Raw genomic sequence first — 17,320 nt, 5'->3', positions numbered from 1 at the left:
TGAGTATTGTTTGGTTATATATACCATACCCATTCATGATTTGGGAAATCTTCTCTTTATCTATCATTGTTATGAATTTTCACTCATTTATGATTAATAATTGAAATGTCAATATTTCATTTACATTTTCATTCATTTCATTTAGTAAATTACCTTCATATCATCGACTTAAATCATGCTTCATTGCCATCACTATTGTTTATCACAATGATTTGTAATCACATTGCCATCATGTTGTTCATCACAATGATTTGTAATCACAATCTTTCATTGTTATTGTCACCCATTCATATACCTACGTTAATATAAACATTTCCATGTCTAGTTAATAAATAATTTAATTGTAGCACAAATCATAACAATGGATTAATGCTAGAGTATCATGATAGTAAATTTACTTCCGTTTGTAAAATCTATCTTTCCCATAATGGTTAAAGAGTATATTTTAAACGTGGGTGGGGGGTGTCACAGTAAAGGTTGTTCACAATTATCTTATTAAATTTTATTTTATTAAGAACTGAATTCATCTCACTCCAGTTATATTTCGGTAGGCTTAGATAAACTTTACCTTCTAATATTAGATCGTCTTTCCTTTTATAGCCTTCCCTCGAATTAATTTCTAATTAGTGAATACTTTTCGTTCTACATTCTGTCACGTAGCCACTTATTATAAAAGCTGATAGGTCTAACATTCGACACTCACTTTCTCTCCACAATCTATGCCGGACGGCCAGTCGCTCTATTCCTATATATATATATACTGGAAGATTTTTATCTTTTGGGACTTTATAGATATTATATCTACACCATTAAGACGCCGGAGCTTTTAACTTTGATTGTATAATCTTCAAGGATCAAACCCAAGCCCGGCTGTCAAAGGACTACACAATAACTTCTTACCAATTGCCTGGAAGTGGAATTTTACGAGTCCAATCCTGTTATCAGAGGAATAGATCATCCAAGCCCATCAACTGCCTGGAAACGTAAACTTATGAACCTGACATATTATCATAAGTTACGTAAAATATTCAAATCTCTATTTGTAACTGCCACGATCACTGTTTATCTCTTTTAATTAAATTTCATCATTATTTTTATTTCATTGTAAACAAATCGTTAATTGTTTTTCATTTATAGTAACTAGTAAATTCTGGGGCCTCATTCTACATATATCTTTATGCATAGTCGAGTAGCTCTTTACTCACTTGAGACCATGACAAAGATTAAGTAATGAAATGTTGGGACATAGTTGGTACGTCTGGTGACAACGATTGCAAAGACCAATAAGTGGTCAGACTGGTATTTAGTAGCAATGACTATCCCGCACAAATCTTTGGGCCTCTTTTTCGCTCACGAAGTGCCCGAATTCGCGTCAAAATATGGGACGAAGCCGTTTCGTATATGTTATTTTAAAAAATTAATTACGACGCTGTTTATCGATAAATATGACTGAAAGTTGGCACACAGTTAGAAAAAAGGTCATTTTAGATTATGTCAAGCGACAAAACTCGTGCAATTACCAAACGACCGTTATAAATAGATTTTTACTCTTTGGAGTAAAATATTTCTAAAACTACCGAGCGTGGAGGTTTTGTCGCTGACAAGGTAGTTCTTGTTAATCAACTTTAAACCGGAACCACTTCAAGAAACAACAACAGTCAAGAAAACAACTCAGTCCTGACGATGGCAAATTAAGCCTGAAACATTAATGTAGACTGTCTCAAACATTGTGGTAAATATATTTTTTTAAAAATAATATATATATATATATATATATATATATATATATATATATATATATATATATATATATATATATATATATAAATAGAGAGAGAGGGTAAGAGAGAGAGAGAGAGAGAGAGAGAGAGAGAGAGAGAGAGAGAGAGAGAGAGAGAGAAAAGAGTAAGAGGGTTGTCCTAAAGTGCATGTGTTTGCTCGTAATTCAGTTCCTTATCAATGATATTATCAATAATTACAAGAGCCGACAAACTTGACACAATACAGTATATGATCTCGATATTGAGGTTTGTTTTCTAACATTTATTGCAATACGGATTTTGTATATTCGTAGAAATTATCAACCCATTTAAAATGTTTTTATGTGAGTTGTCTCTTAATAGAGTTCAATGAGTTGGGCGCACGAGAGAGACACAGTCGGAGAGAAATGTATCCATCTTATAAGGTTGATGAGTTATAACTCTTAATATTTCACAAGAAGTTTAATTCATCTTGCACTTTCCTTGAATGCTATGAAGATGACCTTATATATATAATCGTACTTTGGACAGATCATAGGCTGAATAAAGAACGTTATAAACAAATTGTTTCAGGGCCACAGGAACCACCCGCGTCTATAGACATAAGATGAACATTGTCTTGGTTTGGAAGTTTGCCGCCATGAGACATTGACAAAAAAACACTAAACAGGAGGGAGGCAGAAGGAGAGGACGGAAAACATATGGGTATGAGCTATATTAAATTTCCATGTGCTCGAGGTCATTGGTCATATTGCAAAATGTGCTCAAAGTGCCCCACATAATGACAAGTGTTTAGGGCTTTTTAAATAGCTACCATCCCGATTGGCCATTTTATTCAGCTTGAAACATGAGTATGTTTATAAAATATGTAAACAAAGCAGCGTGTTTACATTTGTTAAGAAATGTCCAATTTTTGGACAGCAACAAATCATGTAATTGATGACCTGGTTGGACGAAAACATGAATATAGATCTCTCCCATTGCTGGATGGATAATGTAAATGAATGGACGAGGATGGACAGCCCCGCGAATGAGGAAAGCTTATGACAGATTTGGGTGGAGATCCCTTACTGAAAGATCCTCTCTCGTGCCCCCTCTACGATTTTCTTGGACAGGAAAATGAAATGAGGTGAGATGTGTTGCTTAGCTCTTTTCAGAATTGATCATAGTGTGCGGCTATTTGGTCTTGTGGTATGACACTCGCTTTCGGATCAGAAGGTTCTGGGTTCGAGCCTCGCTCGGCGCATAGTTGAGTCCTTGGAAAAAGCTCTTTACTCACATTTTCTCACTATACTCATGTGTAAAATTAGTACCTGGCCGTTCACAGAGTTGTCTCTGTTGTAAAAATTTGTAATATCGTCTAACAGACAACTTCTCTCGTTCTACATGTTACGCGTTGTTGTTAGTAAGGGACCGGTTGTAAAGCGCTTTGAGTACGTTTAGTGGATATTGCTCTATTTAAAGCTCAAGTAAAGTAGATTGGAATCCATCTTTTTTAGATGCTAGATGGGTTAAACTTTGGCGACAATGACTCTGAAGTCATCTCTTTTGTGGGGAATTTGGTTCTTGTTTTCCAATTGCCTGTCCAGACTAATGGATGAGATCATCGTTGCAACCCAACCTTTTTTATCCACTTCTATTGTCAAATGGAATACATTTTGACGTTGCCCCAAAATTGTGAAAATAGTTTGAATATAAAATGACTGCGGATGACGATAAAGTTACTGGTGTCTATACTATACTGTCTGCTGCCACTGGTGATGATGATGATGTTGTTGTTGATGATGATGATGATGATGATGATGATGATGATGATGATGATGATGACGATGATTTTGATGATGATGAGGATGATGATGATGATGATGATGATGATGAGGAGGAGGAGGAGGAGGAGGATGATGATGATGATGATGATGATGATTATGGTGATGATGATGATGACGATGATTTTGATGATGAGGATGATGATGATGAGGATGATGATGATGATGATGATGATGTTGATGATGATGATGATGATGATGAGGAGGAGGAGGAGGAGGAGGATAAAGTTATAGATTGCTTATATTATAATGATGAAAGTCACAGCAAAAAGGACATTGCTTAGGCTGTAAACTGAGTGCATTCATTTTCATCTCCTATTCGAGAATAAACAGTGTGTCATAGACGCTATACATTTATATAATTTACACACAACAAACACATGAAACACACCAGCAAACAAAACTGCGTGTCACCCTAAGCGTTTATATTGCTCCATTCAAACATTTATTACATGAGAACTGATCATTCAAAGGTGTTCTAAAACAATAGCATAGAAATTCCGTGTGTTGTTTCACTTTGTTGGTAGGAATCTGAACGAAATCTTAATTCCAAGATATAACGTTTGCGTTCGTTTCCTGTTCGGTTCGGCAACAAAAAAAGCGAGTAAATTGCACTAACTTTGTTATGAAAAAACAAGAAACCGACTTAGAGGAAAGGTCAAATTGAGGTCAAGACGGAGAGGAAAACGAATGCACTCAGTTTGAAGGCTTACTTGTCTCTGTCTTCTCTTGATTGCTCATGAAACAGCCCAAGAGCATGCCCAATCTCATGGATAATTATACCTTTCTGTAGAGTCATAGAGTAACAAAAAAATAAACAGAAAAATTAAATAGTAGTTTATAAACCTCAAAGACCACAGGTGAAAAACTTGTCGCTCGTCCCTTAGTGTTAATCTATAATAATTTTAACGCAACTCATTTTTATTCTCTTTATCAAGAGCTTCAGGTGCCTTTTGCATGCAGAGAATAATAATTACATTTATACTAGGCATGATTGAAAAGTTTTGAGGCTTATTGGATATCTCCAATTTATTAAACTCACCAGTGTAAACTATACATAAAAATGTGCGTAATTTAGTCTTCTATTAGGTCATCAAATTTTATTTAGCTGCCTTTTCTTAATTTGGATTTATTTTATTTGACAAAAACCTATAATCCAATATGTCGGTCACACACACAAAAATTATGAATTGCTAGGGTGAGTCAAAAGTAATGATACTCTGCTTATTATTTTAAAACAAATCGAATCAATACCATACAGCATACCTCAAAGTAAAGCTTAGCACTAGCCAAGTATAATATTACTAACATAGTCTCCGCATATATCGATAGCCACAGTCCACCTTTTTGTAAGTGGGCCATGTATCCAGTCGTCGTAAAACTGAGTTGACTGATTTTTAAGCCGGTTTTTCACTACTGTCTTGGCTTCTTCGCCATCTTCAAAGCGATGTCTCCTCATTGCCTCCTTCAGCGGTCCAAAAAGAGTGAAGCCTGAAAGTGTCAAGTCTTGTGAATACCACAGATTACACAGGACTAGATATGACAACAGGGGGGATACGTCATCAAAACTCTGTAGTGAGAGGTCCAGCGCCGCCATTTTATTTTTGATGCAACCAGAGACGCTGTGCGATTTAAATTCTATTTTAATGACTTTGAGTTAGCTAGATTAACCTTGATTGAAAAAAGGTCAGGTTTATGGTGACAAAAAAGAAATATTAAACTACACTTTTACTTTTACATTTTAGGCTTCGCTCCTTTTATCGTGTTTATATTAATAAAAATGGTAGCAATATAAATCAAACATACATCGACAAATAGACAAAAGAGAGAGAGAGGGACTTGCTTACTTGGATCTATCTATCTATCTATCTATCTATCTATCTATCTATCTATCTATCTATTTATCTATCTAAGCCCCTCCCACGCTGATTATTTATGACATGTGTCCAATTAAATTTACCATTCCTGGAACGACAGCGGTTCACACAATTCTTTGATTTTACACCATCATTAATCGACTCTACGCTTATTAATGAGGATACTTTAAGAGTAGGACTCGCCTCTTTGAACCTGCTGTTCGGACTTGCTTGTTTATTTGACACGTACCTGTTTCATTACACAATGGTGCTATTAGGAGGAATGGATTGAACGTTAGGAGAACGTGGGAATTCCTTTCAACATTTCGGACCCGTTGATTTCAAACAATGACAGTACCATGCCAACACGTAGTTAGGTCATTATTCATATATTGTATACAATGAGTATAGCACAATATCTCTCTCTCTCTCTCTCTCTCTCTCTCTCTCTCTCTCTCTCTCTCTCTCTCGCTCACGCAGTATTAAGTGTGGTCAACGACAGAGTGCGTGACAATGATTGGGAACTCACAAAGATAGTGTCTTTTTATAACTCATTTGAACAAATTAACCCCAACCCTCGTCAGTGTGGATAAATACCTGGCGATAGGCATTGATGGATAAGAGCAAATAATGATGCGTTCTTGGTGACTTGTACAGCTCGTTCTTTGATCGAGTCTAGAAATTTGTACATTCGCACTGGTGTTTCTGTCCTTGGGTCCAGTGTTGGGCGTAATAGCGTTGTGTTATTGATACAGTTTATGGCACAACGATATATTTTATGTTTAACTTGAGAACAAAATCTGAGTAACGAAACGTAATGAGTATAGGATCACCAGCAAAATGTCTGGACTTATCAGTTCTGAACAATGCAAATAATGTATGATTCGGGAACATCATCTCCGTTAATAAAGGAAACAATAAACAATGAAAAGTAAAAATACATCTGAATGGCAAGTTGCTCTTCTATATGCCCGCACCCATCTTCTTTTCCAGCATTTTAATACCCCCCCCCCCCCTTGACCAATACCCTCTCTCTACACACTTCAATCAACCAATTAAAATTGATCATTTTTTCTATGCCCCTCCAATTAGCTGTATTGTCCAGCAAACGGGAATCGGCGTAATAACAGTAGTTAAAATAGGATAAGCTCCTCCTACTTTGATTTTTGATGAATTCTGTGGAGACGATCAACATTTTTCTTTTTGATGTTACACAACTATCAACCGACATTCCACAGATTAATGAGATGACACAAAAAGTGAAACCCACCTCTTTGAATTTGCAGATCAGTCTATCTAACTGATGATGACACATACCTAGTATTTGTAGAAACTATGAGAAATGGGAAGAACTTGCAAAATTGCGACATCCATCCCTTTGTTCTAACACTGTAGATAAGTCTATGCCATGTATGGTGATAGGGCAAGAGAATAATATCAACCCCCCCCCCCCCTCCCCGATCTCTCTCCCTCTCTCCCTCTCTCTCTCTCTCTCTCTCTCTGTCTCTCTCTCTCTCTCTCATAGTTGTAGTCGACGTCATAGTAATAGTAGTAGAAGAAGTAGTGGTAGTAGAAGTTGTAGTAGTAGTAGTAGTAGTAGTAGTAGTAGTAGTAGTAGTAGTAGTAGTAGTAGTAGTAGTAGTAGTAGTAGTAGTAGTAGTAGTATTGATAGTTGGATGGATTGTTATCCAAGATGATAGACCATGAAGTTCACACACTTTCAATGCACCCTCACAGCATTTTGTTTATTTATTTTTATGTAATTTTTGCTAACAACGTGTCTGTTCTGTCCTCTAAATGCAAATGTTTACTGTTTTCTCACATAATGTCACGCTGCCAGTTTTCTGGAAGCCCCGTACATCGTCAGTCTCTCTCTCTCTCTCCCTCTCTCTCTCTCTCTCTCTCTCTCTCTCTCTCTCTGTCTCTCTCTCTCTCTCTCTCTCTCTCTCTCATAGTTGTAGTCGACGTCATAGTAATAATAGTAGAAGAAGTAGTGGTAGTAGAAGTAGTAGTAGTAGTAGTAGTAGTAGTAGTAGTAGTAGTAGTAGTAGTAGTAGTAGTAGTAGTAGTAGTAGTAGTAGTAGTAGTATTAGTAGTAGTAGTAGTAGTAGTAGTATAATAGATTGATAGTTGGATGGATTGTTATCCAAGATGATAGACCATGAAGTTCACACACTTTCAATGCACCCTCACAGCATTTTGTTTATTTATTTTTATGTAATTTTTGCTAACAACGTGTCTGTTCTGTCCCCTAAATGCAAATGTTTACTGTTTTCTCACATAATGTCACGCTGCCAGTTTTCTGGAAGCCCCGTACATCGTCAGTCTCTCTCTCTCTCTCTCTCTCTCTCTCTCTCTCTCTCTCTCTCTCTCTCTCTCTCTCTCTCTCTCTCTCTCTCTCTCTATTCTCGATTCATCCGATAACTGCTTACATCTTAAATAGTGTGGCGGCGATTAGCGGTGATTAGCCAATGAAAAGTGGCTGTTGTCCGGTCTGCTCCTATTCTGTGCTGAATACCGAGGGTGAATTGCGCTGTCCGTCGATTACCTCCCTTTTCCTGACACTTTTGTGTCGAAGGACAGTTTTATGAAGAAACAGTACTCGTTCCATCTTCAATTCCGGCGAATTCTTGTTTTCAGTCGGTTCAATGTCTATTTATACCTTCTATCTCATCTAGAGTTCTTCTATCAATGCTTCTGTCTTTATTTGATTCACTGACTTGACACTGCTTGGATGGCGACCATCATGAGATCTTCAAATAAAGACATCGTTGATGGGGTTTCAAGTTAGGTATTTGATTGCATCTCATTTCCTTCTAAATGACGAGATACATGTTCAAACCACCGAAAAACATTGCTTCTACTAAATGCCTGATTTTTAAAACTTCCTCAAGGCTTTTTAAAAAGTAATTCGATGTTTCTCCTCCTTAAACAAGAAAGTCAATGGCAGCTTCCTGTCCCTGATGGACATTCGTGCGGGCAGCCATTTTGAACTGCCATAACTTTGTTCAAATTTGACAGAATTAAATTTTCAACTTTTGGATTAAAGTCTACATATCTAAGTTCAATTGAGCCGAATATGACGTCACATTGAATATAAATGAACTCAAGAGGACGTCTCTCCCATTACTTTTTGGCTCAACCTCGTACATTGAGTGCTGTGACTGAGTTCCTTATTGCAGAGAGATGTGCACCAGCACACATTCATAAACAGCTGAAACGTGTTTGTGGTATTCGTGTAATGTTATTCGAACAGTTCAGAGATGGGCTAGGTTCTTTATTGATGCTGATACCAGTAACATTCATGAGCAGGATCGCAGTGGTCGTCCACAAACTGCATCGAACGAAGCAAATCAGGAAATTGCCAATCTTTATCTTAATCAAGCCAATCGTCAGGTAAAACAATCCGACATTTTGAAAAGGCTTGGATATAGCTTTCGAGAAATGCTGGGTTAACGAGAAGCATGGGCCCGTTGGATACCGATAATGTTCACACAGAGGCATGATCAAATTGAAAGAGGAAGTTTTCTTGAAGTCGTGGAACACCCCACTTACAATTCCGATTTAGCTCCCAGGTCATTATCCAGAAGACAGCAGAGGACGGCAGTGCCGGGTCGTCGGAGTCAGTCTCCGGTGTAGGTTAGCTCTTAATCCTGACTCTGACGACCCTGCTATATATGAACTCAGTATATATATATATATATATATATATATATATATATATATATATATATATATATATATATATATATATATAAAGGGAGAGAGAGACAGAGAGAGAGAGAAGGAGATATATATATATATAATATATATATATATATATATATATATATATATATATATATATATATATATATATATATATAGAGAGAGAGAGAGAGAGAGAGAGAGAGAGAGAGAGAAATAGATCAACTTTCCATTTTAATTACTTCCTTTCTTCCTCCTCCTTATCCTAAGAGTTGATGGTCAAAATTTGTTGTGGAGCCGATTGCCGGGTTAGTCATTTCGTTACAAAATGTCATTATGTAAACATCGAAAAGAAAGTTTCTTACACAGAGGAATATAAAGCAAATAAAAAATAACCCACACAGATAGTACGTATTGATGGTATGCGCTTGGCTAAGAAGCTCACAACATTGTCATTCGGAAGTATAACGGACCAACAAACAAAACTATGTGTCACCTGGAACTTTTATAATCTGGATAATACAGTTAATTGAGAATTACTCATAAACCCATAAAACAATAACAAAGACCCGAGTGACGTCAACTTCATTATATCTATAGGTTTAATACTTACGAATTTACAACCTGCGCCTAAAGAAATAGTTTGAGGTTTCTTTCTGTAGGCCGGTATCATGCCAATTCTAGATGAGCACCTAAGATAAAACAATTATATATTATACAATATTTTGAATTTAAACATGTTACTGTGATCAATTCACTTCATATTCCATCACATTTTAACCAACTAACAGCCGTACTCTGCATTATCATATATTGAAAGTTGACCAGAAGAATCGTTTTCCAATTATCGATCAATATAAATGTCCCTCATCAGGCAAAAACTTTCAAACCTTGGACTTCGCAATGAATATGTTAATTATCAAAGGTCCTTCTTCTTCTTCTTCTTCTTCTTCTTCTTCTTCTTCTTCTTCTTCTTCTTCTTCTTCTTCTTCTTCTTCTTCTTTTCTTCTTCTTCTTCTTCGTCGTCGTCGTCTCTTGCTTCTTCTCTCTTCTTCTTCTTCTTCTTCTTTCTTCTTCTTCTTCTTCTTCTTCTTCTCTTCTTCTTCTTCTTCTTCTTCTTCTTCTTCTTCTTCTTCTTCTTCTTCTTCTTCTTCTTCTTCGTCTTCTTCTTCCTCTTCTCATTCTACAGCTACTACTTCTACTACTATTTCTTCTTCTTCCTGTTCACGCTGAAACTTCCTCAAGGAAGACTCACCAGCTCAGCATTCACAATTATTTAACCTGGAAATAGCATGTATATTATGTATAATATCATTTACAGTGTGCTAGTTTTTTTCAGTTTTTTTTTTGTTGTATTATACAAGAAATCTACATTAGCAAGAAATTGTGTTTTGTTTTGTTTTTTTAATACTTGCAGAGACAATTTATGTTAGTTCTAAAGCACGTAATCCTGGTTACGGCATTTACTCTTTTTTCATTTCACGGGATGGAAATACCTAGAAAAGAATGTGAAAGGCTATTTTGTGTTCCAAATCAGGATCCCTTCTGTAGAAAATCACTTTAAATCAGTTATTTTTTTAAGACAGATCAATTTTCATTGTCAGTAGAAAAAATAATAAGGTTTGTAAAAAAACATATTTTTAGAACCGCGTTCCCCGACATGACATTTAAAGACAAAGTCCACCTAAATTCAAAATAAATCGTTGCAAGTCCAAACTATCTTCATATTTCATTTGAAAATAAAGTTTAGCACACAAACAGGTAACAAACTGTTGTTTATCTGTTGTTGTTTTTGTTTTGTTGTTTTGGTTTTTTAATTTAAAACACGAATCATTGTTTTTATCACAAAACCGTCGCGTTGCCTGATTACAATTGATATCGAACACGGAAAAAACAAGAGTTTGACATAACTGGGCAACAAAAGAAGAAGGTAAGTCATTTATAAGTCATACATATAAAGTTGGAATATCTCATATAAAAACGTCTTTTTTTCTGATACGATTTGCTTTTAAAACGCATGTGATACCTATAAACTCACGTGTGCCCCGATGATTTTGAACACTGTAATTCGAATCATGAAACGAGGAGACAACCTAAAAAAGCAGTCTATAGCTCCGTTTTAAGGATATTTTAATGAGCAAAAAGTTGTTAAGTTTGTGATTAAATGGCGAAATTATGATTTAATAACAAGAAATTGAAGATTAAATCCATCATAGTTAGTTATGAGCTTCATTAAATAATAAAAATAGGGATTTTCATTCAAGAAACAGTTAGAAATCCACAGATTGGGACAGGCTTCGTGATTAGACACGCTGGGTAAGCAACGAGTGGCGAAGTGTGTTACTCATGTCAGGTTGATTCGAAGTGTGTCAGATCCTCGCCATCGTTAACATAACATAGCCTGACACTGAAACCCAAAAGACTGGCATTTTGACGTCATTATTTGTTTGTTTGTTTTTTGTTTTTTTTTTTGCACCGCCTAGTGAGTTGTCTTTGGTAGAGCTCATGGAAACAAGTGGTCCCATTAGTTGAAGTATTGAATACAACTCACGATTTGTTTTCTTTTGTGGCCAAAGACTGGCATTTTGACATCATTTTTGGTCAGTGTCAGGCTATCAGTTAACGATGGCTACGGTCAGATCGAGGTTACGCGTGAAACTGAATTAATTTGTTTGAGAACTTTTGTCCGGATAATTTTTTAAACAGGATTTGGGGATGGGCGATGGTAGTTGACATCGTTCTTATACTCATCTATTAACGGCGCTTGTAACAGATGGTGGTAATATGATGATTCTACCTTAACATTGATTAGCATGATACATGCATATAAATTCAATTTGCACGTCGCTCTTTGATTTACCATGCAATTATTTCAATAATTCCCTACACGTACAAGTTTCTTCCATAAGCCACTCGCTAAATATTCTGTTTTTATTTGAACTAGTAACGTAGAATCTGTATAATTGATGAATGTGTTCTCCTGCTTACTACTATATTATTACACTTAAAGTCGAGAGAATACAACAGTAGAAAACGGTAGGGGCTGCCTGAAGCCGGTGATCGTAAAATACTAACGAAAGAGTGAAAATGGAGAGGCTTCGTATGGGAACAAAACGGACATTGGACGTTTCGGGTACAAATCCTTCGTCAGCACAGCAGTACACAAATAAACGTGGAAAACAAATGAAATATAATGAAAATAACTTGTATTGTCTGTACTCAATGGTGGTTGCAGTATGAATGAAATGTTAGCATGGCGTGGGTAGAAGATAGGGTGCCCCAGGGGAGTGATCCAATTGATAATAAAAGGTCAACATCAGGGAACAGAACCTTTCAGAAAATAATGGAAGATAAAAGACATATTAGTAGTGGTAGTAGTAGTAGTAGTAGTAGTAGTAGTAGTAGTAGTAGTAGTAGTAGTAGTAGTAGTAGTAGTAGTAGTAGTTAGTAGTAGTAGTAGTAGTAGTAGTAGTAGTAGTAGTAGTAGTAGTAGTAGTAGTAGTAGTAGTAGTAGTAGTAGTAGTGGTGGTAGTAGTAGTAGTAGTAGTAGTAGTAGTAGTAGTAGTAGTAGTAGTAGTAGTAGTAGTAGTAGTAGTAGTAGTAGTAGTAGTAGTTAGTAGAAGTAGAAAACTGTGGAACAGTAGGGGGCGGTTGAGGGGGTGAGGTGAAAAGGTGACGTCGAATCTTCGCGAAGGAACTACAATCAGAAAAGACGAACGGTCGGATGGCGATGTGATAGTAAAGTGGAATATACAGATAAATAAATAGATAGATAGATATACAAATATATAAATCGAAAGAGAGATAGATAGACAGACAGACATATAGATAGAAAGATAGATAGATAGATAGATAGAGGCGGACCGGTAGAGAGGGGGAATTGAGAGAGAGAGAGAGAGAGAGAGAGAGAGAGAGAGAGAGAGAGAGAGAGAGAGGAGAGAGAGAGGGAGAGGAAGGGGGGGGGGGGGGGGGGGGGTGAGAGAGGGCGTTAAACAGCCGGGTGATAGCTGGGTCTATATGTAATATCAATGGATAGATAAATGGATAAGTGGAAACAATGAGAGATAGCTAGGAAGGTAGATGACCGTCCCCTAATGTTCCACAGCTTTCTACTTCTACTCAATACCACTACTACTACTACTAAGACTACTACTACTTCTACTACTAATAATAATAATACTACTACTACTACTACTACTACTACTACTACTACTACTACTACTACTACTACTACTACTACTACTACTACTACTACTACTACTGCTGCTGCTACTACTACTACTACTACTACTACTACTACTACTACTACTACTACTACTACTACTACTACTACAACCACTACAACTACTTCTACCACTACTACTACCACTACTACTACTACTACTACTACTACTACTACTACTACTACTACTACTACTACTACTACTACTACTACTACTACTACTACTACTACTACTACTACTACTACTACTACTACTACTACTACTACTACTACTACTACTACTACTACTACTACTACTACTACTACTACTACTACGACTACCACCACTAATATGTCTTTTATCTTCCATTATTCTCTGGAAGGTTCTGTTCCCTGATGCTGACCTTTTGTTATCATTTGGATCACCCCCCGGGGCACCCTATCCGCTACCTACGCCATGCTAACCTTTCATCCATGCTGCAAGCACCATTGAGTACAGACGATAAAAGTTATTTTCATTACATTTTATTTGTTTTCCATGTTTATATGTGTACTGTTGTGCTGACGAAGGGTTTGTACCCGAAACATCCATTGTCTGTCTTATTCCTCTTTCGTTAGAGAATACAACAGGAGAGTAGAGTCAAATATTTTTTTTTCCATTTTAACATTGTCGTCCCACAACCCGGAGGACTATCAAAAGACAGATTCTACGTCATCTGCTACACCAAGAGCCCTTCTGGATCTTTTCTCCAGGGCCCAGAGTGTAGCAAACCATATCTGGGACTATTAGGGACAAAATAAATGGAGAAAGAATAGAGCCATCTAAAAGGATAAGGGATGCCATTTCCTGTTTCAAATATCTTTTTTGCACAAGTATCATTGTTTTAATAAAAAATAATGAATCTATTAAAGCCCGTATGCAATAATAGATGCATTCATTTATTTAAATCTTTTTAACACGTTTAAGAAATTAAAGTTAACTCTTTGGGCTTATGCACTGGTGAAAAGGTAATCAAGCTCAAGATATTTAAATTTTCTGAAACCGCTTAAAATTCTCTTTCAAATGATACCAAATATGAAAATATTCATCAATTTTGAAATTTGGCCAAATTTGGTCTGAAATAGTAAATCCCGAAACTCGCTCTGTAGAAAATCGCCCATTTCAAATATGAGCCCACGAACCATTTTGGTTATCAAGTCTGCATATATGTATACGTTGGTTGGTATCGATCAAATAACTCTTAAGCGATACAATATCACAATATTATATGCCCATTCCTCCAACATCTATCAGTTCTAGCAGTGTGAATATTTGATATCATATTTTTATATTGCCTGAGACTGATTATCTCAAATCAAACGTTACAAAATGCATGTTAAGAATTACTACAATATTTTGAATATTTAACAACTGACTTGGTAACACCTACACACATTTGCAATGGCACTGCAACTAAAAAGAAAATATATTTTTGATTCAAGCTATAAGAAGGGAGGGGTACTATTATCATACCATAAAAACAGACACCTGAAGTAATGTTTGCATTTTTAAAATGTTGCTATGACTGAATTAAATATCTTAAAAACTAGAATTATATGCATTTTGATCACAGAGATCATGAAAAGTTGTGAATTTTGATGAATAATATTATGTTATTGTACCTACTGTACTTCAAATAACCAAGAAAAAGTGGGATCTCTATTTGCACCCAGAAACGTTTAATTTATTCTTTTTGTTATGGATGGTCATCAACCGTGTAAAACGTCAAAAATTAATTCCCTTAGTCCTTACCGCATACACTCTATACTGACACAATGTTAATTTATATTCATGCGCATTGACTTGCATTTCAAAGTGCAAGAAAATAAAAAAGAATAATATGTAATATGTTGGGATTGATAAAAATGTCAGTTCTCCGCGATGAATTGAAATCGTCTATAACTTAGAGGCAGATTTTAGGTCAATTTTGAAAGCATTTCTCTTCGATTGAATAAAAAAAACTCTTTCGTGAGAATATAATTGGATAAAATGAAACTATGGAGGTAAATATTATTCAACTTTATTTGCTAGTATCTCAAAACTAACTTGTGCGACACCCGACATGTTTTGTCAAATCAGTATACATATTATGTCTATTTTTAAAATACAGTTTTGAGGTGGTTTATCTTATATAATAAGAACCTCTTAATGAGTCAATGCATTTCATCTGTATCACAAATAGTAATCCTTCCGAGCTATTAGACCCATGGACCCCGAGTTAATCCCGGTTCCTATAGCGTGAAACGGACATTACAATTGTTTGCATCCCGTTGGATAGGGCGCTAGTTTATCGCAGCGTCTTTTCCGCCAGATTAAACGATCTAGCTACCTTATCCATGCATGATGGACAGGGGGAGGAGGTCAGAAAAAAAAACCCTCAATTGTACGATTTCGGTCCCAATGCGTGTGAATCGAGTGTTCTACTTGTAGATGCTGTTGGTCAGGGCCCCCTTGTAAAGCGCTTTGAGCAAATTGAGTGGATATTGAGCTTTATAAAGCTTACGTTAAACAAACAACTTAAATAAAATCTAACAAATTGAATCCTCATTTAGATCTGACAAAATTAATAAATGATGAGAATATTCATGACAGCAATGACTTACCCATTCCCGTCGGAAAAAACAATTCTGTTGCCTGCTCGTGCATTTTGTTCGAATTTAAGGCACGTGTACTTCTCATATTCTGCCATGGCAGCTTGTATTGCTTTGATTTCTTTAAACTCTGTAGAAAAGTTTTTAAAAAACAACAATAGATTAACTCTGATCTACATGGGTTAAAATTGTTACGTACAGTCCATGTTAAATTTTAGCCAACGAGCGCAAATTACTGGTAAATCAAAAAATTATAAAACTAATTTTTACAGATTTATATACGGGTAACTTTAAACCCTTTTAAAATCTAAGGTTATATTATTACCAGGAGTACCTGGCCGTTTACAGCGTTGTCTCTGTCCGTAAAAAATATATTATCGCCTACCAGGCGTTATCCCGTCCTAAATGTTAAATGTTACTTTGGCCATGTTAAGCTTGTAAAGCGCTTTGGGTACATTTAGTGTATATTGCGCTATATAAAAGCTCATTTTAAAAAAGTAATTAATCGTTGGTGTGGCCGCTTCAGTATCAAGCAAATGGTTTACTCGGGGACGACACATAGCATGAATGAATGAATTTATATAGCGCTTAGATCCACAATTTGCTCAGAGGCGCTTTACAATGCAAATAAAAGACAACAATAAATTGATTAATTAAGCATAAAATCTATCATATTGGAATAGCATTAATCAATTTGTAATTTAATTGCCACGCACTGTGCTACAAGATGAAAATTTAGGATATCTATAACATGTAGGCCTAATAGCAATGTTAAACATCAAATGATTTTCTAAACAGATGTGTTTTAAGTTTCTTTTTAAAGTTTTCAAATGCCGGACATTTTTTGAGGGATGAAGGCAGTTGGTTCTATAAGACGGGTGCCGACTGGCTAAAATATCTCTCACTAAAAGACGATCTACAGCGAGGAACCTGGAAGAGATCTTGACCACTGGATCTAAGTTCTCTCTCCGGCACATAGAGATTAATCATGTTTTGTAGGTATACGGGAGCTGTCTTATTAAAACATTTAAAAGCATAGCATAGAATATTGAACATAATTCGGTTGTTAACAGGGAGCCAATGCAAAGATATCAAAATCGGCGTGACATGCTCTTTCACCCCACACACAGTCACCATTCTAGCAGCTCTATTTCCACTTTCTGAAGCTGTCTAATTATATATTTTGGTGACGATTGTAACAGAGCGTTACAGTAATCTATTCGGTTAAGTACAAATTATGTAATTAATGTTTTGACAGTCTCAGTATCCAAAAGATGTCAAATTCTATAAATTTTATGGAGATGAAGATGACAAATCTGAGCAACTTTACTAACATGAGCGTCCATACACAGTTGTGAA

The 17,320-nt window shown here is 36.0% G+C and overlaps 1 protein-coding gene across 2 annotated transcripts in view; it reads right to left on the bottom strand.

Annotated features, from left to right (window-relative positions):
* The window catches only part of LOC144979922 (zinc metalloproteinase nas-4-like), a 50,331-nt gene that overhangs the window by 21,980 nt on the left and 11,031 nt on the right, over positions 1-17,320 (bottom strand). For both annotated transcript variants that reach the window (XM_078927207.1, XM_078927206.1), the window contains exons 6-8: positions 15,974-16,091; positions 9,743-9,821; positions 4,300-4,373 (exon numbers count right to left, since the gene is read on the bottom strand). In XM_078927207.1, the coding sequence (XP_078783333.1) occupies positions 4,300-4,373; positions 9,743-9,821; positions 15,974-16,091 (271 nt within the window). The remainder of the gene's footprint in view (positions 1-4,299; positions 4,374-9,742; positions 9,822-15,973; positions 16,092-17,320) is intronic.

This window comes from Berghia stephanieae, chromosome 9, assembly GCF_034508935.2.
Source record: "Berghia stephanieae isolate SIO BIC M18660-M18661 chromosome 9, UCSD_Bste_1.3, whole genome shotgun sequence".
NCBI classification, from domain to species: domain Eukaryota; kingdom Metazoa; phylum Mollusca; class Gastropoda; order Nudibranchia; family Aeolidiidae; genus Berghia; species Berghia stephanieae.
Note: the sequence above shows the minus strand (reverse complement) of the source record. Positions and strands in the feature narration are given on the sequence as shown.